Here is a 25,951-nt window from a genome sequence, read left to right as displayed (position 1 = left end):
CAAATCTGTTGACAGAGAAGAAAATATATCTGTTAAATCACATGACAAGGAATGCGTGCAACAAAGATTAGGGCTGATGGGAACGTCAATTGTCTTGGAAAACTACAGGGCCGTAGCTCAAGGACTGGCACGGACTTGTTTCAGCTGGGAAAAAAAGTATTATGTATTAGAGATTATTCCCCCGTCCAGAAATAGAAAATTCAACTGCTAAACCTGTCATCTCTCGCATAAGCCTGCTTGATGGGCACCACGCCACCACCCCAGCTGCAGGAGAAGCCAGCAGCGAAAGCCAAGGCTGGACTTTGCACGTGCCTAAGACCCATTTTTTCTTCCCTTTATTTTTTTTCTTTTCTTTTTTTTTTTTTTTTTCTGGTTTGACCACATTATTCCAGGCCCAGAGCAACATGATGGAGCTGCACAAAGCAGCACCAGGAGTGAAGCCCTGGGGGGGGACAGCCCATGGGGTGACACCCCCAGAAGCCACCTCCACACCCACTGGCCCTGGGCCACCACAACACCGCTCACCTGATGTTTGGCTGCTCCTCTTCTCCTCCCGTGGCCCAGGGAAAGGTTCCCTGGTCTCAAGGAAAGGGAGACCCAGAGACTTAGTTCTGTTCTTTATGTATGGACGCCAAAAATCTGTGGGGTTGGGTTTTGGGGGTTCGAGCGAGAAGACATTCCCACAGAGCCATAAAACCCACATTCTGCCAAGTGAAAATATCATCCAGCTGAAGGTGAAGCGTGCTCCTTTCCCACCAACGATTCCCACCGAACTATTTGCCATCGAGGAGTCGATCACCACGAGGCAGGAATTTAAGCGGGAATTTAATACCTAACAAAGCAGAGCGGCCACAATTTAACGCGCTCATAAATTTCTCCTTTCTAATTCACCAGCGCAACGGCTTCTGCCAAAAAAAAAAAAAAAAAAAAAAAGCACCCAACCACTTTCTGAAAGCAACGTTTGCTTTGTTTGCTGGTTTTTCCCGGGAAAAGCAGGAGATTAATCTCACCAACGCAGTTTTCCAGGTCTGCTATCTCAGGACCTGCAATTGCTTACTTAAATTAACTAAAAAAATCCAAGCTCTGCCCAAAAAGCTGATGGCTGGGAAAGAAAACCGAGGAGCCCAGGACTTGGGGCTGATTCAAGGTCCTGGCAACCAACAAAGGAGCAGTAACAAAACAGCGACCAACGCTTGCGTTCTCTGCACTGATGGAAAATTTAAATTGGGAGCTACATCAGACACCGGAGCGTGTATTGATCCCTTTCCCACCGCAGTGTAAAGAAGCCAGGAAAATTTTGTATTTCCATATGATCCACGCTCCACAGGTAAGTGTGTGCCTGCAGCACGCATCAAGTGGGTGTTTTGGGCAAATCCAAGCAAAACCGTGCTGGCAGCCTGGGATGGATGGATCGGGAAGGTGATGATGATTTGCTCGGGAGCCTCATCCACCCGCATCACCCCAGCCAGGAAGCAAGGCTTGGCATCTCCTTCCCCAAGCAGGTCTTGAGCAGAAGCAGACCCAAATAAGATCTGCTTCGGGGGAAAGAGCTGATTGCTGCCACACAGCCAGGGGTTTGGGTTTCCCTTTGTCTGCTGCTGGCAGCCCCCCACCTTCTGTGTAGGAGTCGCAACAATCACAACGTTAACCCTCGCTCCCAGCCAGCTCCTTTCTCCATGTGGGAAAATGAAAAAAAAAATAAAAGCCAACTCTATATATATGTATAAAATTCAGTTTAGCCCCATGGCAGTACAGTAAATTATAAATTAAGCAGCGATCTTGGTGACTCACCCAGCGCAAGTGGGAACACGTTCCCTGGTCCCCAGGCGAAGAAGTCCTACACTGCAGCACCAAGGAAGCTTTCTGCCCCTCGTTCCTGCTACCCTACTGCTCTCCCAAGAGCCCTGCAATAACCATCAGCTTTCTGCATACAATTTGTCTAGCACAGGGGGTTGTTTTTTTTTTTTTTTATTTTTTAAACCTCATCACACTGACACTAACTCACTGGAGGCAGCGCATCTATATCTGAAGCATAACAGGAGATGGGATTTTTCTCCTCTAGCAGAGAGCAGATATGAAAATGTTACAAAAAAAATAAAAAAAAATATATATATATATATATTTAAATAATTTTTTTTTTGCTGTTCCCAGTGTGTCAGTCAATGCAAACCTCAGCAACAGCCCTCAGCCGGTTCCCGCAAAGGGAACAGATCAGATGGAGAAGCAAAGCAGCGAATCATTTACGGCAAAATCCTTTTCCTGAAACTCTTTCTGCCGCAGAGCTGTCCGGAGCTCACAAGCCAAATCTTTTTTCACTGCGACCTCTCTCGCTGCACCGATGTGACCCCAGCTCCCGGCCCCGGCTGGGTGGCAGCCAGCACACGGGACAGGGCAGCGCTCCGCGGAGATGACTGCAATTATGGGCTTCAAGGCATCTCAATTTATAATTGGAGAACTTTTTTTTCCTTTCTTTTTATTTTTTTAACTCAGCTGATAACGTGCTGCTGTCCTAGGCGTTTGCTTTATCTAGGTCAAGCCGGTTGCTTTGCGCTTAATCTACACCCGTTTTTAATTTGATTTTTTAACGCTGATTTTTCAGCCAGCGAGACGAGGCGATGGGCATCTTTACTTTCAGCATCCCACCCCTTCCTGAATACGCATCAACCAACAACCCCGACAGCAGCACAGGTCCCTGCTCTCCCAGATAGCGCTCAGAGCTGAAACACTTCAGGATTTAACAACAAAAAAGTACAGTTTTCAGGCAGTTAGCTCTTCTAAACAAGGAAAAAAAAAATCCCCAACCAAAGCTTTCTTGTGGAAAGCAGTCCTTTTGACAGAATAATTTGCTCCAATTTCCCATTTATTTATTTTTTTAATCGGAAAGGTGTTTCCAGCTAGCCCGAGCAATGTGATCGAAGCCAGAAAACAAGAGCAATCGCTTGCTGTTCGATGCCCAAGCGCTCCACGGATGCTCGAGAGCAGCCTGGCTTCAGTGCTCACGAGAGCAAGGAGGGGACAAAGCGTCAGGGTCGGGTGAGCAGAGAGCAGCCAGCAAGGATTCCCAATATTTCCAGAAAGAGCAACGGACTCAACCATGGCCAAATGGATAGACCGAGGATGTACAAAGACGAGGCCAAAATACAGCTGCAAATATTGACTCTGATTTTCAAGCTTGCCGGCATGCTTGCTATTGATCTCCTGCTGCTCCTGCACCAGGGGTACAGCATCAGGAGAAAAGGCATCCAAAAAAATAGCACAGCTCTGCCAAGCCAGGCACGCCGGACTGATAACCATGTAGTAGTTGTGCCTTGCAAACCAGATCCCTGCAGAAATTAAATAGCAACAGACGCAAAAAGAGGCAAAAGAAGTTTCCACGGCGCATCATTTAGTTACAAAATTAACCATCCCCAGTGTGTCAGTGCTTTTAAAGACATGTGGAAGCACTGGTCAATGTGGTTTGATTTTCCATGTTTTGCAGCTTATTATGTTAAGAGATTTAAGAACACAGCCAAGGATGCAGCTCGGACAGGGCTATGCAGCTAATTTTGCATTCTCACAAGCAGCAAAGCGCTCATCCCTCTTAGCTCGGCTCAGCAGGCAGAGATGCAGCTTTGCATCTCAAAAATTCATTTCTTTGCTTGATGCCTCACATCTCAAGAAACAGACCGGCTCCTCACAGCATTGCATCCAAGAGGGAAACTTTCTGCTGGGGAAGTGTTATCCTGGAGTCATCCTGCACCGGGTGCTCATCCGGAGCAGGGGGGTGCTCACACCCCGCATCCATCCCCAGTGGGCCACCAGTCCTCACCTAGGGCAATCCCCACCCACTAAAGGGCACGCAAGAGGAAGAGGGAGGCTGACTGCAGGGGGGAAGGAGGACAACAAAGCATCTTGCCCAAAAAACAGCTCCTCAACGTCAGGGAACGAGGCAGCTGCTGCTCCCACCAGCACCATGGCCGTGCCCAAAGGGTGAGCTGAGCAGGACGAGCAGCACCGGAGGAGTGCTCACAGCAGAGGAGAGCTTCCCTCCTTGTCCAAAACCACTTAAGGCTGTTATTTAAATGAAAAAGAAAAGAAAAAAAAAAAAAAAAGCGTCTTGGCAACCTGCAAAAGCTTGGCTTTTTGGCAACCTGCAAAAGCTTGGCTGGTTGAAGAAGCAATTTCTTGTTGGGGGTTTTGTCTTCAGATGAGCTTGCCTGGCTAGCTGACTTGGGGGGGAAATATTAAACGGGTTTAATTCCTGTCCCCAAGTCTTACTGCATGCAAACATACATGGGCCTTTCTTTCTAGGGTTTCCAACTCGCTAATTGAGACGTTTCCTCATGGAAAAAGAATGTTCTGACCCGAGGAGCGCTCTGCTGGCACTGAATTTCGAGTGGGGGAAGCTCCGGAGAGGCACAGCACGAGGACAGGACGGGCACAGCAGCAAGCACCACGCCGCACTGCTGGGGAGTCGCATTGGGTTTGGGAGCTGCGAGCAAAGGGCAGGTGGAAAACCAGCTGGGAAACAGCTCGGGGTAAGCTCGACATCTAGGAAGGCTGATGCCTGGAGAGAAATCTTTTTTCTTTCCTTTTTAAAGCAATCCAGCCTGCACACGAGAAGTCTTCTCAATTTTTGCTAGTGATAGAACTATTTCTCCTGCCCTCGGAAAACACAAGAGCAGAGAAATCGATTTTGTCTAAAAGCATTAACAAGACAAAGAGCTAAGGAAAGCACTTTTGGGTCAGAACAAGCCCAGAAAATTCAGGGAGAAAGGACCAAGGAAGAAGGTGGAAAGACATGAGAAGGGCTGCAACGGGAACGTGACTGCAGCCACAGTTACAGCCTCGCCAGCGTGACCTCTAACTGGACCAGCTCTGTGTTTTTTTTTATTATTATTAAAAAAAAAAAAAAAAGGAATTAAAACCATTTTGCAGACTCATGCAGAATGCACAGGGGACAGAGAGGGATTTCTAACTTTATATAGGTCAAACATCATCCACAAGGGTTCACATGTTATTCGGCGCGAGCACAGCCACTGCATAAAAATTAAGCTTCAAAGCACCCCAGAGGGCTCCCTGGAAGTTTGCTCTCTCCAACCTGAGGAGCAGCAGAGCAAGAATTCACTCTGGATCGATACGTGGCATAGGCTGGAGGTAAGGGGGCTGGAAAACAATTGCTCATTTCTACAGCTCGAGGGATACGAGGACGGAAAATGCTGACAGTGGCGGAGCAGAGGCTCCCACCATGGAGAACCACGGTGGCACGGCCAGGACACCCTGCTGGAGGTGGCACCGGCCAAAATCCAGAGGTCCCACAGGATGGAGGAAGAGGTTAGGGCGCATGGGGGGGAGAGGGAAGCTCCATCCCTGCGTCCCAGAGCAGTGCAGAGGACTGGGGAAGCTGTACCAAGGAGGACACAGGCGGTGCCCACAGCGCTTCCTGCAGCACCAGTTTGCAGGCAGGGGATGCCCATGAACAGCAGGAGGCTCCCCATGCACTGCAGTCCCCAGGCCTTGAGCACGCTGAAAGGAGCCCAAGGAAATGCCCAAGGGCCTGGATGAGCGCATGGACCCCATCCTCCAGCCCTGCTTGGCTTAAAAGACGTGCAGCCAGCACCGGTTCTCCGCCACGAAGCTCCCTGGTGCGCCCAGGCTCGGAGACGCCCTTGGTGCTTACCTTGAGCTTCTCAAAGCGATCGCTGAGGGATGCCACTTGGTGGTCCCGGTGGCGGCCCACCAGTTTACATAAGGCACAGATGAGCTGGTCGTCAGCCACACAGTACATGTTCACCTTCTCGTTCTCGTGCTCCAGGCAGGTGAGTCCTCGGAAGTGCGCGTCGGGCACGGGCTCCACCAGGCGGTGGCTGGTGAAGGGCTTCTTGTTGGGGTGGGTGGCCCGCAGGCAGCGGTCGCAGTAGGACACCTCGCAGGTGATGCACGTCTTGACGGCGTCCCGCGGCGGGTCCTGCTCGCAGAACTGGCAGGCGATCCTCTCGCCGGCCACGGACATGGTAGGGCTGTTGCGGTACGTCCTCTCGCGGCGGCTCTCGCTGGGGGAGTTGGGGCCGCTCAGCGACGCCTTCTGGAAGCGGTCGATGATGTTCTGCAGCGTCACATTCCTCTTGAGGCCCTCCAGGCCCCGGTGGTTGAGGGAGATGACATAGCGGCAGGTGGGGCACTGGAAGGCGGTGATGGGCTCGATGGACTCGCTGGAGGAGCAGCTGGACACCAGGATGCGGTGGGCGCAGCTGAAGCAGAGGCTGTGGGCGCAGGGCAGCAGGAGAGGGTCTTCGAATAACTCCAGGCAGATTGGGCAGGTCAATTCGGACTCCAGTGTTTCCATCTTTAGTTAAAACGATCCCGATCCAGCGTCAGAATCTCAGGAAGCCGGTCGGTGACCTGGCGGGGAGGAGAGCAGAGAGGCAGGGTGTGAGACAGCAGCTACGTGGGCTGGGGCAGCAAAGCCGGGCAGCTCCTTCCCTTTGGGAACAGGCACATGGGGAGGTCGGAAACACCCAGCTCCTTGCACCCCGTGGCTCTTTGCACCCTGATGTGGCTCCTACAGCCTGACTGGGCTCCTCTGTCCCACCACCACGTCCAGACCCCAAGTGGCATCTGGGAACTCTTCAGGACAAAAGCTGTGCTGGGAGGGGATGGAGGGGCAGCAGCAAGCTCCTCTCTGCCACCTCCCACCCCAGCCTGGGAAGACGACTGGGACAGCAAGGCCGAGAGAAAACATGGGAGAAACCACACGATTTCATGCTGCTTCTAGCAAGCGTTGCCAAAGAGAGGAACTGGAGGCCGTGCTGGTTTCCCACATCTAAGGGCTCTGCGAGGGCAAAACCAAGGTTCCAAACAACCCCTCTGTGTCTGCACCGTCCCTGCTCTTTTTGGGGAAGGGGAAGAGGTGAATCATGTCCAGGAAACTCTGAGTAAAGCGGGTCAGGAGGCCTAGCGCACCGTCCTGCTCCCAGCTTTCCCCTGGCCGCCTGTTTTTTAGGAGAGAGGAAAGAAGAGCAGCCAAATTACAGGCTGTACGCACCCAGCCCTCAGCTGTCCCCTACTGCAAACCAGGGATGCCCAAATCAGCTCCAGCTGGGGAAAACGAGCTCAAGGCTTGAAACGGGCTCCTTTCAAGCACCAATAGCCAGGACAACGAGCAGCTCTGGTTTCACAAAGCACCGAGTCCCTCCCGCAGCTGCCTCTCCACGCGGGAGGGAGCGAGCCCGCAGCAGCGCGCCGCGCACCCCTCCCCGAAATGCAAGCTTGCACGTGGAAGGGAACGACAGCCTGACAGCTACCAGGAGAAACCACACGCTTTCCCCCCCCAGCTCCGCCGCAGCCGCACGCGGTAGCGAAGACTAATTAGCAAGGAGGGGCACGGCGGTGGGCTTCCTCCGGGTCTGCTCCGCGTTAGAGGCGAGCGGCCCGTGCCTCTGGTGAAACTGCAATCAATTATCCGGCCCCGCTGCTTCCCCGCGGTGCAGGAACGCGCTGGAGGAGCCCGCTCGCTGCTCGAAATTAGCATGCGAGCGCTCCGGGTTGACACCAGCCCGGAAACGTCTTCTGCAAACGAGAGGCAGCGCTTAATTAGGTGGGAAGCGGCGGGGGGAGCGGGCGCTGCGGGTGCTGGGGGATGCTCCGCAGCGGAAAATGCAAACTGCAGCCGAGGATGCACGGAAAGGGCAGGCCAGCCAGGGGATTTCTGGCCAAAATTCGCGGCGAGGGTGCCTCTGGCGAGTGGGACACCTCTGAGGGAGATTGCCTGCGGGATGTCGGGATGTCTCTCCAGCCACAAGCTTTTGATTTTCAATTAAAACAAGAAGCCAGCAAGAAACCACCCAGGAGAAAACGCACGCTCTCAGCCTCCCTTAACCCAGCCACCCTGGCTTCTTCAGAGCTCTCCTTCCTTCTGCACACCTCTAAGAGCTCAAAGATCCCAAATTCAAGCTACAGCCCCGCCACAGCTCACCAAGGTCCACGGCATCTCCCACCTTGCTGCACCAGGTGCTGCTGCATTGCTCCCCAACAACTCTGCCCGTCCCGGGCTGCTCCAAGAGCTCACAACCTTAGCAAGACCTGCCCAAATGCGTGCTCACCCACATCAGGATGTTACAAAACACCTTGGAGTCGGGGTTTGTCCCTTGTTTTGCTGGGACACTCCAGGCTGAGCACAGCATCCTCACCGATGAGCTCCCAAAAATCCATCCAAACAAACAAAAACGAGTTGAAACAGCTCTTTGCTTTGTTCCTGGTGGCTATTCTTATGGTAATCTTGTTTTCCTCAACAGGACGACATTCTTCAGATCTGCGATAAGTGGAAGGAGCCCCACAACCAGGGCTGTGTGACACAGAGCGGGGAGCTCTTGGGGAGATGCACCTGGGCGAGCCGGGCGGCGCTGCCTTCGGAGCCTTTCATGCCTCTCACTTTGATGTTCACTTTGATGTCCGGGACCAACGTGGCACAAGGAATAGCTGATTAGATTTAAAGCTGCTTTGTTTACAGTAATTAACTCCCGAAATAAATGTTAAAGACCCGTGGAAGTCAACACGGTTTACAAACAGCCCCACGTCATGCGTGCCCGAGGGTCAGCCGGCCCCTGAGGACAAGGCGGGCACCACGCGTTTCTCCCATGGGGTGACAAGGCTGGGCTGGCAGTGTCCTGCCGGCTCACGTCACCGTGTCACACGTCCCCACGTGCCCGTCCCAGCCCGTGGCAGCCCCTCAAACCCGTGTCCCGGTGCCACGAGCCCTGCGGACACGCGGGGTATCAGCAAACGGCATCCAGGAGCGCCTGACGCAGAGGTGCCCCCATCGCCTCTCACGAGGCATCACATTTACAGCCTCGGGGTCGAGCCCAAGTCCCACGTGAAGCTCACAGGTGCTCTGTTAGCAACACAAGGATGTGTTCCTCCGACCGTGTTTGGACAGCCCTGAGTCCCCTCTGCTCCTTCTGCCCATGCTTTTCCCTTGATCCCCGGTGTAAGACAGCTCTCGCACATCCACGCCGTGCTGTCCCTGGGCTATGGGTACCAAAACCAAACCGCCCTTCCTCTCCAGACCTGCTTTCCAGTGCTCACAGTCTGGGGAAGCACAGGCTCCTCAGGCTGGTATTTTCCATACCAAGCATTATTTTTTTCCTTCTCCCCCCCCCCCAAGGAAAACTTCAGCCAGGATTGCTCAGCTGCTTCCAAGAGCAAGCCTTAAAAAAATCCGCTCCGCTGTTCCACCCTTCTGCAAAAAAATAAATAAATAAATAAATAAAAAATATGGCAACCCTTTCCTTAATTGGCTCCGTGACAGCAGGATATAAAATCTGGGCAGCAGTTGTCTTTGCGCTTTTTGTTGTCCTCGGGAAAACGAGCTGGGAATTGGACCACGGTTCAGCCTCAGGAAGGATAAAAATCCCTGTCCAGCCCCGGGGCCGCATCCAATTTGGGGGGCGGTGGATGCAGACGGGGGGCAGGGGGAGCCCCTTCGCTCAGCCTTTCCCATGCGCTCCCCAAAATTTGCCCTGGGACAGCTCTGCCCCCGGAGAACCAGGACTCCTGCCAGTAACAACAGCCAATCACCGTGTAATTAGTGACAGCTTCCTAACGAAGATACTCAAAGCAGAGAGAGAGAGAGAGGAGAGGGGGAGGCAATCAGGCTCATCCAGGCAATTTGCACCTAGCGTTACCTAATTTTTACGTGCTTGGCTTGCAGCCTTGGGAAATTTCGTTCGCCACGAAATTTGCAGCTCAAGCGGCGCGCACCTCGCCGCCGGGTCCTCCTCGCAGCCCATCTGCCAGCACCGGGCAGGATCCGGCCCTTCCTCCCACGGCTCCTGCCTCAGCTGCTTCCTCAATAGCTCTCGGTTCGTCTCCCAACCGCTTTATTGCAATGCTGAAGGAAGGGAGAAAAAAATAAAAAAAAAAAAAGGAAAGGAAAAAACAACCGAATTTCCTGTGTAAAAGTCACGCTTTGTTGTCCTTAATCCGTCATGCCGAAGCACAGGCATTTCCACATGAGCTTTAATTATTTTCTCAGCCAATTTACTCGGTGCTGGGATAAAGCTCACTGGGCTGTAATTCCCACAGTTGTCCTTGTGCCTCCCGAAATTAAAGACGGAGCAGAAGAGGCTGCGCTCCCGAGCAGCACTTGCTTCTAACCAGAGCTTACTTTCTGCTGGCAGTTCAGCCGCTTCATTGTCGAGTTCCTCCCAGCGAGCTGGCTGCAGCCCACCGGGTGCCGGTGATTTGTTGCTCTTTAATTTCTCCGCTTGCACGCTGCTTTCATCCCCCTGGGGAGTTTTGTCTCCATCTCTGCCTCCGTCATCCCGGCTGATGAAACGGATCCGCTCCCAGCATCTTCCTCCTCCCGAGCTTCTCCCCGCTGAGGCCGGGGCTGGGACAAGCTCTGTCGCCTTCAGCTGCCTCCCCCACTCCTCGGGGTTGTTTTCCTTTGCACCCCCATCCTAAAAACGGGGGCTTTCCCAATTTGCAACTCCACATTAGACTTGGTGGCAGAGATGAAGGCCCAGCCCCGTTAGCATCACGGGTCGGGCACGTCCCGCTGTGCATCGCTCCCATCCTCCCCAGGCTGCTCCCTTTGGGGTTTTCCCTCTTTTCCCCTCTTTCCTACCCCATAACACGCCTCCGTTCATCAGGCAGCTCCACGAGCCTCCACACCGCTCACCTCCAAGGATTTCTGTGGCTCCCCCAGGCACGAAGAAGCCCTCCCTGCACCAGGCTCCCCCCCGTCCTCCCCACAGCACACCCCGCCATCCTTCCTGTTACCTCATCCTCGGTGTTTCCCATTATTTTACACACCCAGCGACGTTTCTGCAGCTGTGCACACATCAATCGGCCCCACGGTGATGGGGCGAGCTCGCTCCACCTGCAGCCAGCCGGAGGGGAGCGCAGAAGCCATCCTCCTGCTGGGACAGGGGACACGGGGAGGGCTCGCCATGGGCAACCCCACGGCGCAAAGGGCAGAGACCTTGGTCACCTTTGGGACCTCGGAGCAGCAAACCCCAGAGCTCATCCCTGCTTATCCCTTTCTCCTCTGCTTGCACCCTTCTGCGCACAGGGAGGATTTTACCCATCTCCTACAAACCCTGCCCGGCTAAGAGGTGCGTGCGAGGCACCGTGCCCTGCCACCAGCCCTGCCCCTAGGTGACAGCCCCCAGGCACGCACAGCACCCCTGGCTCCCAAAAAAACTGGGGCTTGGAGTTTGCAGCATGCAGGGCCAGGCTGGGCTTTTTGCAGTTTGCTTCCCAGCCCCAGCAGACACACAGGTGATGGTTCCCCCACAGCCTGGCTGGCGCAGGGCATCTCTCCCCTGCCCCAGGCCCCCCTGCCCGAGATCTCACCACGTTCCCTCCGTCCATCACCCATCCCGAAGCTGTTTGCTCTCCTCCCAGCCCTCACCCGATGCCATTCCCCTTCACAGCCCAGCGCTTCCAGCCGCTCTGGAAGCTAAACCCCGCTTGCTCACTCATCGTTTTAATTAAAGCTCACCCTGGTGGAAACACAGTACCCTGGCTGCGAGAAGTACACCCGCGTGGACGCCCATCCGAGGAGTTTCACGGCAGCCAGCCCCGGTTCTTCCAGCCCCGGGGGATGCAGGGCCAGCTCCTCGCTGCAGCGCCCAGCTCGGGGTGAGCTGGTGTCCCCCTCCAGCGCTGCTGCATCCCTTCCCTCTTCACCAGGCAGCCTGCAATGCAGCTCCAGCCCAGCCACGTCCCCGCAGGCAGCCAGAGGGCTCTGGCTCCACAAGGACAAGGGGAGGGCACGGCTGCAAATGCCGTGGTTTATATAAAAAAAAAAAAAAAAAAGAGCAAGCCATGGTTTTTATGGTTTTTATCCCCAGGATGGACACTGCATGGAGACATCCAGGGTGCAGAGGGCACATCCAGCCCTGCAAAGAGCTGCTGCAGGCACACACCCGGCCGACGCGGTGCTGTGAAAGCCCCCAGTAGACCAGAAGCAAGGCAGAGGAGCTCAGCAGAGCCTTGGGGCTCCTGGGTGGCCCAGAAGAGCAGGCTCTGAAGAAGGAAGGCGATGTTTGCCACCACGCAACGCATCTGCTCCAAGCAAAGAGCGCGTGGCGAGGAGCCAGCCCACACCGGAGCTCCCCGGGGACCCTCGTGCCCTGCAAACATCGAGGCTGCTACCGGAGGAACCTTAACGCTGAGGCGTAATTAAGACAGATCGCATTTCGAGGAGCATTTATCAGGTCGGTTATTCCGTCGCAGCGGGCATTTTCCCCACTTTGCTTTGGAGCAGTGCCAGCCACAGAGCAGGCACGCGCAGCCCCCTCGAGCTGTCCTGCGCTCTGCCCGACGGAGCTTCTCCTCCCAGTTCCCTGCCTTCGTGCTGTCCAATTTGCTCCGCTTTAGCTCAACAGGAGCCAGCAGCTCTCAAACACCATTCCACGAAAGGGAATTGGGGCCGTCCTGCTCACAAGAAGCCCCCATAGAAGCGCTTTTGCCCACCCCAACCAAGGCGCAGTGCCAGCATCGAGGTTTCCAGCACCCTCACAGCCTGCTGAGGGCCGTGGCGCATCCCCAAGGACCCCCAACACATGCCTGGGGACGTGTGAGCCCCAAGCAGCATCGCTTCAGCTCCATTTTGTGCCCAGCACACGCTCCCAGAGCCACTGCTCGAAGCCTCCTGCAGCCATCCCGCCCCACGGCCTCGTGCGCCGCTAATTACCGGCTGCACGCTCCAACCCCGGCCGGGGCCGGGCTGCTCGGTCCAGCATCCAAACCCCAAAAACCACCAAACGCGACGCCCGGATGCAACGAGGCCGCGCTCACGACGGATGCCACGGAGTCGGGAAATTCAAAGGCTATTGTGCTGGGTTGTGCGAGTTTAAATATATCCTCGTGGGCTCCTTGGGGTTGCATTCCTGGCTAAGCGGGTAAGATAAACAAGGCTTCCTGCAGGAACTGCAGACAATGGGGAATAATTAGCAGTAATCCCCCATGCAGAAACAATGCAGGTAGGAGATATTTTGGGCTTTCACACCCTCCCACCCCACCGTGGGCAGGAAGAGGCACCCAGGCTGGTGCAACTGAACCCAAGGGCTGGCTCACACGGGACGCAGAAGCCCGAGCATTTGGGGCTGCCCCCAGCAGAAGACGGTGGATGCAGACGGATGAAGGTCGCTTCAGTCCTTCCCAGACTCTGGTGGGGAGGACGACGCTCGGTCCCCACCCCATCTTTTCGGAGATGGGCAAATCGAGGCTTGTTTTCAAACCCTGACAGCTCCTTGGAGCCTTCTGCTACACCTACCCCGTGGCAGCGCTCTGTGCACGAGCCAGATTTCCAGATGCCCGCGGGGTGCACGGGCACGATGATTTCGGCGAAAGGCCCAGCAAAGCTCTCTGACCGCCTGCCCCCAGCCCATCACAGGCTGCACCCCACCCGTCACCTCCACGCGTCCCCACGGCAGCTGGGGTTGGCTTGGCACGTCCCCGCCGCCGTCCCTTTCAGCTCTCTGTAGATGCAATTCTCTGCCTAATGACTTCAGCAATCAGATAAAAGGGATGGGAGGAAAAAAAAAAAAGAAAAAAAAAAAAAGACTACATACTTCATGCCAGAAAAATGCAAACGTGTCACACGCGGAGGCACGGGGCCAAAAAGGCACAGCAGCCAGCACCCGAAAAAGCAACCTCCGATGACAACCAGAAGCTGGGATCCCTTTCTCCAACATGTAATGAAGTCAAAGAGCAGCGCAACTTATTTTCCTCGCTAATTACCTCCAGTTTCACATTACAGGCGGTTTTTCACAGCTGGCACACGGAAATCCCAGACACGGAGCTGGGGCATGCGCCGGGGCTACCAGCAGCAGAAGCTGCAGCATCCTTTGCACTTTGTGCTCCCCGTGCAAACACTCGGGGACTTGGTGCCTCCTTGCAGACTTCACACACAGCTCTCCTCGATGCCCGGAGAGATGGCAGGAGGCGCAGGAATAGCCCACGCTAATCAAGAAACGGATTTCCCAGGAGGAAAGCAAGCTCGAAAGGTGAGGCAGGGGCTCTGGGAAAGCTCAGGTGTGCTCATGGGGCCAGCGGAGACCTTGGAGGGCATCGCCAACCTGCCCACCACGGAGGAAGAGGATGCTCAGCCCCGAGAAGCCCCCGAGATGCTCAGCACCCTCCTGCAAGACACGGCCCAGCCCGTTCCTCCTGCCTACAGGCTCCTGGCGCCGTGCAGCGAGCATCGGAGCCGCCCGCAGCCAGGGAAAGCCTCCAAGCACAGATCGGAGCACGTTCCTGGGAGGGGGAACGGGAACAGGGCAGGCAGGCAGAGGCATCGGCGGGGAGAGCCGAGGCCAGGTCCCAGCACGCCGCGGCCGTACCGTGATGCAAAGCGCGAGCCAGGAGACGTCGGGGTGAGTTTGCTAAACAAACGCAATTGGTTTTGGCTCCCACTCCTGCACCGCTGAAGCTCGTGGCCGTGCCAGCGGAGTCTGGGAGCTGGGTGGGATCCGTGCCGTCCCTTAACCGTGTGGCTTCGTGGCCTTTTGGAAAACCAAAAGCTTGTTTATTCCTCATCACCTCTGACACACCGCTAAGGGTGCTGCCCAGCTGCACCCTGCGCACACGCAGGGATGTGTGCACGCATCCATCCTCTCTGCTCCCACACAGACCTTGGGCCAGCTCACATTTACGACGCTGCGCTCCAGCTCGGCTTCATGAAGATCTCTGCCTGCTGTCTGAAGTTAATTTTCCCCCCTTTGGTCGATCAACTCAAAATTGGGTTTGCATATTAAAATGAAATTTAATTTCTAGGCCATTACCCCAGAGCGGGCTAGCTCCCGTGCCTGCAAAATGAGACACAAACAAACAGACCTAGCAATTAATTTCCCGGTTAGACGCAAATTCCAGTAATAAATAATAGTAATGATGTTCTGCAGAGGCACAGGGACCCTTTCATTTCACAATACCCAACCCACGTCGCGGGAAGCCGGCAAAGCCTCGCTGCTCCTGGTGCACGGCGAGCTGCTCGTGCGCGGCGCTGGCAAACAACCCTGCTGGGTGCTTTCTTACGAGGCCTGCAGACAGCATCCTCTGGATTCGCCTTGCTTCGCACCAACGTGGCAGGCTTCCGATTATTTCTCATCCTGGCTTTTCACAGCCCGCTAGGTTTTATCTTTTCCTCTCAAGCAGAGGGCCCAGGGAGACAGACAAAAAAAAAAAAAAGAAAGAAAAAAAAAAAAAAGAGTTTTGAGAGCTGAGAGCTTGCAGCACCCAACACTGCAACAGCTGTAAACAAAAGCAAAATTTAAATAAATGTAGAAATAAAAAAGAAACCACAAAGCAAGCAAGCAAACAAAAAACTAAAACCAGAGCAGCGGCAGCATTTGCTGAGACGTGCCTGGGGAAGAGCAGACGTCCACGCACCAGGACAGGTTGCTTTGCAGCTGGCTCCGAGCACGCTCCTCTGCTTGGCCGCATCCCAGCCGGCGCAGTTTTCAACAATAAACACGGCTTCCATCGGGAACCACCCTCCGGACCCCGCACGCCGTTTCCACTTCAGTGTAAGAGACTCGCCCGCATCCACGCAGCCCCAAAACAGGCCTGGAGGGTCCGAGGGAGGCAGCCCTGGATCTGCGGAGCACGCCAGGCTTTTTCCAAGCTGCACGTGCCGGGAGGGCAGCGATGGCACCTGCGCCACGTCCCCTGCAGCCGGTGCTGGGACACCAGGGGACACCAGGGGACACGGACTCCGCGCACCCTGGGCACCCATGAGGCTGCAGTGAGCAGAGGTCCCCACGAGCATCCCTGCCCAGAAGGGGACTCAGATATGAGGAGGACTCAAAGGCGAGAGGGGAATGGGGGAAAGGGGTGGCGGGGGGATGTCCCTTGCCCTTTGGGCTCCCTGGGTTTGCTTGCTCGGGGAGGGACAGACAGACAGACAGAGCCTCCAGCCTGCACAATAGGCGATTTCCTGAGAAAGGGCAGCGTATCCAGCGGCACAAAAGGCTCTTATGCTGCTGCCCAGCAGCGGCGGGGAGCTGCCAGAGCCCACAAGAGCCGAGGGAGCTGCTGGGGTCCCCCTGCTACCAGCCCCCAGCTCCCCTTCGAGGACGCAAAAACGGTGCCGGCACCATCCCGGCCAGGAGGCACGTCCCACTGTGGCAAGAGTTACCGCGATGTTTGCAAGCAGCTGCACGTAAAAAAAAAAAAAAAAAACACCACAAGAAACCAGGAAGGCAGCGTGGGATCTGAGGGCGAGATGCTCCCCCCCCGTGCCAGAGCCTCACCGCCCTCGCAGGGCACGGGGCAGCTTTCGGCCGCGCACAGGCACGGCTTTGTCCCCGCCGCTGACCTCTGGGCCGTGGCATTTTGGGCAGCCCGGGCTGGAGGCAGTAGCAGAGGGAGGCTGCTCGTCGGGCCTCCCCGCCGCGTCCTCTCGTTAATCAGAGAGGCTCATTGGCAAAAAAAAAAAAAAAAAGACGAGGGTGAAGGCAGGCTCTCATTAAGCAGCAGCACGCGCTTGTTTTCTGGGGGAAGAAAATCCAGAAGCAGCCAACGTGATCCGGGCACCCGGCGAGCACAGGTTCAAGCCCTGCTGGAGCTGCGGGGAGGAGGCCAGATCCTCAGCCTGCTCGCTCCTGCCAAGGAGGATGCTGTAAAGGGCCGGGGAGCAAGCCGAGCTCCGTGCCGACCCTGGGGCACCCAAATCCTGCTGCCCAAGCACCCACAAACCCTCCTGAAATGCCCCCAGAAGGGGGCCACCAGCCTAAACTGGAGGTGAGTGACAGTGGGTACGCTACTGGGAGCGGTAACCCCCTCCCAGGGAACAGCCACACCACTCGTCAGCCTCACAGAGGGGAATGGCCGTGGGTACCCCGCAAAGTCCCGGTTACGGCGTCCCCGCTTCAGCCTCCCCCTTTTCCCAGCACATCTCACCAACGGGAGCCGACTCGAGATGTAACAGGCTCCAAAAAAATAAAACCCCACAACCCCCAAAATGCTTCTCTCCAAACTATCCAGCAGCCCCAACCTCTGGCTGCACAGCGAGCCGCTCTGAATCCAACTCCAAAATTCGGGATAAAACCCCAAGCGCTGGCTTCGAAACCCGCCTCTCCCTCCCCAAAACGGAGGGCAACCCTGCGTTAAAATTAACCAGGAGGCATTAACACATCTCCAGCGGTCCCAAGGATGCTCCCACCCTGCCTGCAAACCCAGGCTACCCCCACACGTGTGCCTAACGCCACGCAAGCTGCTGGCACCCAAGCTGTACCCGTGCCAGCAGCGCACCCAAGCACGTCCTTCCAGGGAGGGAATCCATCGCACGCCTAATTTCTTTTTTTTATTATTATTTTTTTAAAGCGACGTTTACAAAACAGGCAGCGCAACTTTCCGGCCGCGCTGTGCGTGCGCTGCTTTCCCCCCGCTGCCGCAGGAGGCTCCGCAGGGCACAGCCCCGGCTCGGAGCGCACGGAGAGCGCCGGCAACACCCAGGGCTCCGGAGCGACACCGGCACCACCTGCCCGGAGCCCCGCAGCCGCTCCTGCCGCTGCCGTTTCCTTCTCCCTCCTCCTCCTCCTCCTCCTCGCCCCTTCCCCTTTTCCCAGCCGGTTTGCCAGGAAAACATTTTTTTCCACCCCAATTTTGCAGCCAGTTTCCCCCCACCCCCTATTCACCGCGGAGAAGGGGATAAAAAAGCCCAACGCTCCCCTCCCTGCGGAAACCCCCGAAGCCTCGGCGACCCCCGGGGGGGACCCCACTCGGGACGGAGCCCACGCACCCCCCCGCCTCTCGAGCTCGTGTAACTTCCACTGCAACTTTCTCCCCCCCCCCCCTCCTCTCCAGAGCCCCGGCGGGGCGAGAGGCAGCGGGCTGCTGCCGGGGACTTCACGGGAACCCCCCCGGGCTCGGAGAAAAGGAAAGGAAAAAAGCCCGGGTGGGGGGGGAGAGGGGGTGGTAGGACCCAGAGCGACCCCCCCACACACACACGGAACCGAAAAGCGCCGGGATGGGCGCACGGAGCCGCCCCGGGGGGGCGCGGAACGGAGGAGAAGCCGCCACCGGGGGCCCCCCCCAGAACCTCGGGGCCCCCTCCCCAAAAGCCCGGCACCCCTCTCCCGGTGTGCCAAGCCCCCCCACGTCCCCGGTGCCCCCCTCCCGGTGCCGCTGTGCCTTACCAGCGGGCTGCGGCAGCCTCCCCGCCGCTGCCCGGGCATCTTGGAGGCGGCGGCGGCGGCGGCGGCGCGGGGGAGACGGCGGCGGGCGGGCGGCAGCGGAGCGCGGGGAGGCGGCGCCGAGCTCCCGAGCCCTCCCCCGGCCGCCGCCGCTGCCCCTCCCCGCCCCGCCGCAGGTGAGGCGGCTCCGGGTGGCACCGAGCCCCCTCCTCCCGTTACCGGCAGCTGGGAGCCCTGGGGGGACCCCTGGGGGGACCCCGCTCTGCGCTCTGTTGCGCGCAGGGATGGGGCTGCGGGGGTTGGGGAGGGGCTGGACGGGGGGCTGGGGGGCTCCAGGAGGGGCTTGGGGGGTTCCTGGGGGGCTTGGGGGGCTGCAGGGGGCTCCTGGGGGGCTGCGCTGCTGCGGGAGGGGTGCGGGTGTGGGTGCAAAGGGCAGGGAGGGAGGGGGGACGCGGCGATGCGATGCGTTCCCAGGGATGTGCCGCACGGGTTGGCTGCGTTCAAAGGCTGCCCAGAGCACCTCTTTAAAATAAATCGGAGGGAAAAGGCAGCCTGGTGCTCCTGCAAGTGGGCTAGGAGGGAGCTTTGGGCGTCAGAGCCATTTCGCCGCATATTTAGCCGTGAATCCTCCATTCTCCACCCTTTGCTGGCACACGCACGGGCTGGGCCCATGCAGCCAGCCCTCAGCACGCAGCACCCACCTGCTGGGGCATTCCCGGGGAGGTCACTGCCAGGCTCGCAGCCCGACCCTCCTTTGCTGGGATGGGGAGAAATGAAACCCCCCTTTCCTGAGCTGAGGGCCACCAGCAGGTAGCCAGGGCCAGATTTAAGCTGTGCCCGCACCGAAGCGGCAAAAGGCAACGGCACAGATGTGCAACCCCCGAACAGGCACATCAGGCTGCGGGAGAAATGAGGCCACGAGCAACCAGCAGATGGCTGGAGACCACAGGAAAGCTCCACTGCTGCTCTGCAGGTATCAGTGGGCCCCGCCAGCCCACAGCTCAGCAGCGGGAGTATTTATTTCTCCTTTTATTTATTTAAGCCCCCGATCGGTTTTCCTAAGAGCTCACCAGGAGACGAGGGCGCTGCTCCCAGCTCCATGCGCGCTGGGATCAGCCGGGCCCCTGGATGAAAGCTGGAGGTGTCAGAGGTGACCTTGGGCAAACAGCCGCCACCGCAGCCTTGTTGGGCATGTGCGTGTGTTCAAAACACAGGAGGGACGGGGTTCAAATGACACTTTAATTGAGCAAGCAGGGCAGCGGGAGGGTAGAGCTCTTTATGTTAATGCGCTAACCACTCCAGAGTGAGTCATGTTCATTAGGGGTGGGGAGAGCATCTCCATCCGCCCACAGAGGTGTTTTGGAGAGGTGAAGGAGCACTCAACACCCTTTCCAGGAGGACCCATGCGTTTCGATCAGGGGCTGGCTTGGTTTTTGCACCCTGCGTGCTGCTGGGACCAAGGGAATCACGACTGCACTGCCCAAGGCGTTAGCATCCATGTATCACAAAGGGGGAATGAAGGTGCTTAAATTGTGTCGCATGCCCGGGGAGCCTAGTGCATAACTAACAGTTATAAAGCAGAACTCTCCTCCTAAAATCTATTCTCACAGTGGAAAGCATGGGGGGAAAAAAAAATAATCATTTTAACTTCAGAATCCCTCTTCCAAAAAGCAGGCGGCTGTAGAGATGAGCAGGGATAGATGAATTCCCCTGGATTAATCTCTTCTCGTTTTCTTTTTATATTTTGATGACTTCATTTTTTTCTAGGTTTCCCTAGCACCTCCTTTATCCAGAGACGTTCGGTTCCTCCTCCTTGCTACTGCACAGGGAGCTGTGGCTCCGGTTCGGGGACGGGAAGTGGATGCTTTGCACCACCTCATGTTGAACGTTGGAATTTCACAGCCTCATCCAAATTTCTGCTCTCTCCCATGCTGAGCAAACCGCAGGCCTCACCGGCTTGCCCCAGAACAGGCTCTTCTGGCTCCACATCCACTTGCCCAACGCCTCTTCAGGAACTGGTGACGGTGTTGGGTGCTTCTTTAAGGCTTCATTGTTCAGCATCCTCCTGCAGAAGCACCCGCAGCAGGGCTGAGCTGTCCCCGCAGCACGCGAAACGCTGCTGGAGAGCACGGCGAACCGGTGAGCAGCCCCATCCTTCTGCCTCTCCTGCGAGCCCAGGAGGGGAAGCTCTCACCTGGAGAGAGTTTGGAGTCATGGTTTGATAGGCAAGGAACGTCTCACTGGGTTTTAAGCCATCTTCTGAGCATCTCCAATTTTTGAGGGGTGCGTTTGTGTCCTCACACCGCCCCATGGAGCTCTGCGGAGAGTCCTCCTCTCTCCTGTCCAGGAAGGGCTCTGCAGGAGGAAGGTGAGGTGTTGCAGGGGAGACCCCAGGCTGTTCTCCCAGCAAGAGGGCTGGACTCGTCCCCAGGTCTGCTTCCTTCTCCTCCTCCCCCGATTCAGCCACCCTCCCTCGCTCCCCAAAGGATGGGACAAGGCACGTCAGACACCCGTCCGCTGGGAGCCAGCACGGGAGGAGACGTGCAGCTGGAGCTGGAAACCCTGCAACAACACCTGCAAGCGCTGCTCCTCGTTTCTGAAGCTCCTGGGTGTCTCAGGACCCTCCCCTTGCAGCAAGAAGCCCCAGTCCTTCGCCATTCCCAGACGGGGCGGGTGCGTTGCACAACGCAGCCCAGCCAGGGTGGCCAGCAGAGCCCACGTGCTGCCCTCTGTGCTTGCCGAGGAACCTGAAGCAACACCTCCTGGTGGAATAGGTTTTTAAAGGCCCCAGGGGGACTGCAGCAGCTGGGACCCCCCCACACACACCAAAACAAAGCGCGAGTTCACGAGTTCCCCAGTCTGTATTTCTTGTTTCACCACGCCTTCGCTTCCCCCACAGTGCCTCCAGGGTGAAACTACTCAGCTGGCTGAATGGGTTCGGCTGTTTTCCCCACTCTAGCTTCCAGGAGCTCCCAGTATGACCATCAAACCCAGCAGCCACCCCAGTGCTGGCTGGCACAAGGGCGACTGCCACCCCCCAGCTCCAGGAGGAGCCTCTGCTGCTCCTGTGCCATCAGCTCCTTACCCACCCAGAGCACAGAATGGCTTCACGTGGCGATTTGGCAGGGTTTTTTTCCCCCTTGCAGTTGGTTTCTAAGCCTAGAAAATGGCTTGTGGAACCTACATGGGGGCTCATCAAGATATGGAGCTGGGTGCCCAAAAGGGCCCCTGCTGCTTGCACGTCACCACAACCACCCCCTGCTGCCCTCCCCAATCCTGCAGGGCTCCCTCGCCTCCTGCCCTGCTGGGTTTTCACCCCTGCAGCCATTTCGAGTGCAACACTTCACCGGGGCGTAAGAAAAACCCAGCTGGAGAAACCCTCCTTTTGGAGAGCAAAGAGAATTATCGCATGGAAACCCTGCCGAAGGGTCCCAGGGAAGGAAACGCCCAGGAGCACGTCGTTAAAGAGCATCTCACCATGCACATGCACGAGGGGACTTCGTGTAGGGTGGAAAGCTTTGTTTCAAGGTGATTCTTGCAGCACTGGAAACGTGTCTTTGAAAACGGTGGTCAGCCAAGCCCTGAGCCAACATTCACACCGAGCGAAGAGGTGGAGGAGGGAGCTGGGTGAGCACAGCCCTCTTGCTGTGGCGCAAAGCAGCTGTAAGGGCTCCTAGCTGCAGGGAGGAGTCCTACGAGCTCTCCATCAGCATCCTGGCAGCGAAAAAATGCCAGTGACTGCCAGCTGCAGGGCATTTAAGGGTTGGTAATTAGCCACAACAGGAGATGAGCAGTTCTCAGGCCGGGAGCCCCTCTGCAGCCAGCCAGCAGGCTCCACACAGCGCCTGGAGCGAGGTTCTCCGTGGTGCCAGAGCCACCTGAGCCACAGCTGGTTTCACTGCTTAACCTCACCTCCTCCGTGCCAGTCCTTCGTGAACCTCCTGGCTGTGCTCACCAAGGACATGAGTCCTCTGCCCTGAACCTGCAGATCCACCCCACATGTGATGTTAATGTTGGTGCCCGAGCCGAATCTGTGCCATCCACCCACCGCAGACCACCAGCTTTGCGCCCAGGGAGATGTCGCATGGGCCAAAGCCAACGGATTCAGCAGGAAATAAAACCAGAGCAAGGGCACGTGAGATGTTCCTGGCGTCGACCCCCTGGGACATGCACAAGCCTCAGCAGAGGCAGCGAGGGAAGGGAAGGGAAGGGCACGTGCTGCACCTGCGCTCCCCAGCTCCACGCCAAGCACAGCCTCAACTTCCACCGTGCGGTTCCTGCAGCACACGAAACTGTCTTTTAGGATGCTCCAGGGTAATCGCTACGCCTCCCAAAAGAGAAACTGGCTCGCAGCAGCCACCACAGCCCCACAAGACCTACCCTGACCCTATAATCTTGCAGGAAACATTCCCACGCTTCCCAGTTCACCCTACACCCTCTGGGAGCAGCCCTTCCAGGTTCACTTGCATCTCCCACTGGTTTCAGCCTCACGGATCAGCAGGTAGAACGTACCCAGGAATTAAACACAGTGCACATCCATTTAGCAAGACCGACGTCAGGCTTATAATCAAAATAAAACCAGTAACCTCAGCCCAGCCTGCTCAAAAACCTAAGTTTCCCCCCTCATCTGCACACAGCAGACCTCAAAGACCTCTCACCTTCCCCAAAACCAAGGAGCCAGGGCTGAGATTCGGCAGGGCCATGTCTGCACGGGGCTACCCTGGTGCTGCCCACCCCAGGAGCTATGGGAGCACGGTGATACCGTTGTTAGAGGTGGGCTGACCTTCTCCCAGCAGGGAGAAGACCACCAGAGGGATGGCAGCTGGTGAGCGCGCCGAGGTGGAGGTCCCCTCTGCGCACCCAGGGGTGCCGCAAGCAGAAAGCCTGATCCTGGCAGGAGGATCCCCCAGGTGTTGCCCGGCTCTCCTGGGGTGGCAGCCCCCATCCAGCCTCCCCCAGGACCACCCAGTCCGACGCACGCCCTGACCCAGCAGGTCTGACTGGGAGCACTGGTGCGGGGTGCTTGGGGAACTGGGTGGCCGCGTGCCGGCTTTTTAATTAAAGCGGTGCTGAATCTTAATGGGGAAGGAATACCTGGAGGAGGAGGAGGAGGAGGAGGAGGAGGAGGAGGAGGAGGAGGGCTGTGACGCTGTGCATGGGAGCGAGTCCCGTGCACAGCCCCATGGTGAGGTGGCAGCTCTGGGCGAGCCGTACCCCGCTTCTGGGGGATCTGGGGAGTTCCCCAGTCACCGTGGCTGCTTTTCCACGCATCCTGCAGTACGAGAGACTCCTCAGGTACTCTAGAGCTGTTGCATTTATAGGTGATACAGGTAATGAACAAGCTGGAATAATTAATGATAACCACTGTGCTTATAAAGCTGATTTCATCTGCCTGTATTTTTTTTTTAAGGCACTGTTTGAGCGCATACTTCACCCTCTGGATCATATGTGACAAGCAACACGCTCCACATACATTTCAGGAAGCTTCGTTAGGATGTGCTTTTGTGGAAACCTCAGGGGACCCATTGCTCCTACAACCGAGTTTGTGATTAGGATGCTTTGCCCCTACCCCACACCTCGTGTTTAACGCTGCCATCCCATTCTCCAGGCACTTGAAAGAAAAGATCTGATGAAAAAGAAGAGATGGGAGCTTGAAGAAGAGACAGGAGCTGCGGGCACGGTGAGGGTAAAGCAAAAGAGCATCCTGGACAAGAGCTGTAACTGCACGGAGAGGCTCAAAAGCAGGCACAAGGCTCCAAAATCCCAGCTGAAGCTGAGCTGAGAGCCCACAAAAACCTGCGTGGGGAGCCGAAATGGGATGGGAACAGATTCTTTAATCTAGTACAGGTCTAGCAGGAGGCAGGAGCTGGAAGTTTCACCCAGAAATTCAGATGAGCAACACGGCGCACACTGCTCATTACGAGGGTGATTAACTATTCAAACAATTAACCGAGGGATGGTGTGGGATCTGTCAGCAGGGGGTTGAAAGCCGGCCAGATCGCTCTCCTGCGGGATCTTTTCCAGCTCCGCAGGACCCAACGCAGAACCGAGCCCAGGGAAGGGCTGATGGTCCCTTCAGCCAACAGGGCAAAACCCAAATATTTTCCATTTGGCTGGAGATAAAAGGTGAAAACGTCACACCGAAGACCTCTGAAGCGTTGCTGCTGGGGTGGTTTATCTCCTTCTTCTCCTGAGAGGCTCCTGCTAGGCTAAACGGGGTGCAGCTCTTTGGGGCCACGACTCTCCAGCTGGCACCACGCTCTGGCCCTTGCCAGAGTCCCGTGATTTTTAGGAACCCTTCCCTAAGCGGCCCCGTTGTTCCTCGCGGGCTGTGGAGCTGCTCTGCTGCTCACGAGCCCCGCCACCTGAAAAGTTGCTCCCGCCCTCATGCAGCTCGTTATCGTAATTGCGCCTCGCTGGGAGAAGCTACGTGCTCCGTAACGGGCACATCCATTTTAATGGATTCTGCTTCGCTGCTGAGAATAAACAGCCACAAATCACGCTCTACAAGGACCTTTACAGGGCCCTTCTGCTCCAGGTATATTTTTTTCACTTTGTCAATGAACGAGCGCTTCTTAATACCCGTCAGCCCGCCAAGATTTACCGTGCGGGAAGCACGCGGCTGAACAGAGGGAGGGAGAAAAATCTTTATTTTCAATTTATTTTCTTATTGGCGAAAACGCTCCCTCGCCGCACGGTGTAACAGCTCCCCACAGCAGCCTGTACCTGGATGTGGCCCTTGCGGATGCTGCAGTGCCTTGAGCTCGCTCAGCTCCGCAGGCAGGACCCCGCTGCAGAGGGTCTGAGCCTCAGCCCCGTGCTGAGGACAGCGGGGACAGGGCAGAGGGACCACCCAAACCCTTTCCTGCAGCTCCCTGCCCCGGGATCGGCTCCACCTGGGCTCCTACCCCATGCTCCTGTTATCTTGGGGTGGCATCGGGCGGTGCCAAGCCCTTCCCTGCCCCGTGGCAGCAGTGGGGCTGGGAACCAGCCCCGTCCCTCCCTGCTCCCGGCTGGAGGCGCAGGGCTCCCCGCACGCCCAGCCTGCTCCGGCAGCATCGCTGCCGCCTGAGTCACCCCCGTGCGAGGCCGACCGAGGGCAGCCCGTCCACCACCGCCGTCCCCCTGGGTTCGGTGCGCTTGCCTTTGGTTGCGTTTTGCGTTTTTTTAATATTCGTCCAATAACTTCTGCAGATAATGACGGGTTTGGTGCTCGCTTCTTAGCGCCAGGCTGTAATTATTGGGGATCCAGATGATTTGGCGCGTTTACCATGTGGTGGTGAGTAGGTCAGGGGAGCGCAAGGCTCACAATTAGGATTTTCAAGTGTATTTTCCGGGGAAATTCTGCAACGTGTCCTTTAAAAAGGCGCAAAAGCTTTGCTCTGTGTTTTCCAGGTACGTGAGATGATCGAGGTGATGCTCCCCACGTGCAGGGGGAGGAAGATGCCGTGATGCTGGTTCTGGCCTTTTGGCAGCAATTGCAAGAGGAGCAGTTTGTCTCTTGCACGTGCTGGCAGAAGAGGGACTTTTTCTCCCCCTGTACCTGCAGAACCAGCGCAGCCTTTGAAGCTCTGCCTTATCTTCCTTCTCTGCGCCCTGTGGGGAGGCGGGCGTCCCACGCATCCCAGACCAAAGGTTGTTTTGGGGGGGGGGGATGGATAGCCCGCTGCAGCGTGGGGCGAGCTCGGCTTTGCTCCAGCACATCCCAGACCCAGAAACCGGCCTCACCCTGCAGCCCACAGGGAGTTTCGCTGCCTGGAAGCCACACGCACCACCTTCCCTCTCGACACCTGGAGCCGGTTGCGCACGGGGGAGATGCGGGGCTT

At 56.9% G+C, this 25,951-nt stretch overlaps 1 protein-coding gene and 1 long non-coding RNA gene across 3 annotated transcripts in view; one reads left to right on the top strand and one right to left on the bottom strand.

Annotated features, from left to right (window-relative positions):
• Positions 1-18,275, bottom strand: part of MID2 (midline 2) — a 57,349-nt gene extending 39,074 nt beyond the window's left edge. Inside the window, exons 1-2 of one of the 2 annotated variants that reach the window (XM_027465027.3) lie at positions 18,129-18,275; positions 5,660-6,381 (exon numbers count right to left, since the gene is read on the bottom strand). In XM_027465027.3, the coding sequence (XP_027320828.1) occupies positions 5,660-6,325 (666 nt within the window). In that variant the 5' untranslated portion in view covers positions 6,326-6,381; positions 18,129-18,275. Of the gene's footprint in view, positions 1-5,659; positions 6,382-9,662; positions 9,826-18,128 lie in introns of those variants that run through there. The other variant, XM_027465028.3, reaches the window with a different exon arrangement.
• A 153-nt stretch (positions 18,276-18,428) lies between these two features.
• Positions 18,429-25,148, top strand: LOC140003280 (uncharacterized). The gene is made up of 3 exons (XR_011811636.1): positions 18,429-19,098; positions 19,893-23,119; positions 23,536-25,148. It is a non-coding gene; the product is annotated as an uncharacterized lncRNA (long non-coding RNA).
• The last annotated feature ends 803 nt before the right edge of the window (positions 25,149-25,951 follow it).

Source organism: Anas platyrhynchos, chromosome 10 (assembly GCF_047663525.1).
Source record: "Anas platyrhynchos isolate ZD024472 breed Pekin duck chromosome 10, IASCAAS_PekinDuck_T2T, whole genome shotgun sequence".
Taxonomy (NCBI): domain Eukaryota; kingdom Metazoa; phylum Chordata; class Aves; order Anseriformes; family Anatidae; genus Anas; species Anas platyrhynchos.
Note: the sequence above shows the minus strand (reverse complement) of the source record. Positions and strands in the feature narration are given on the sequence as shown.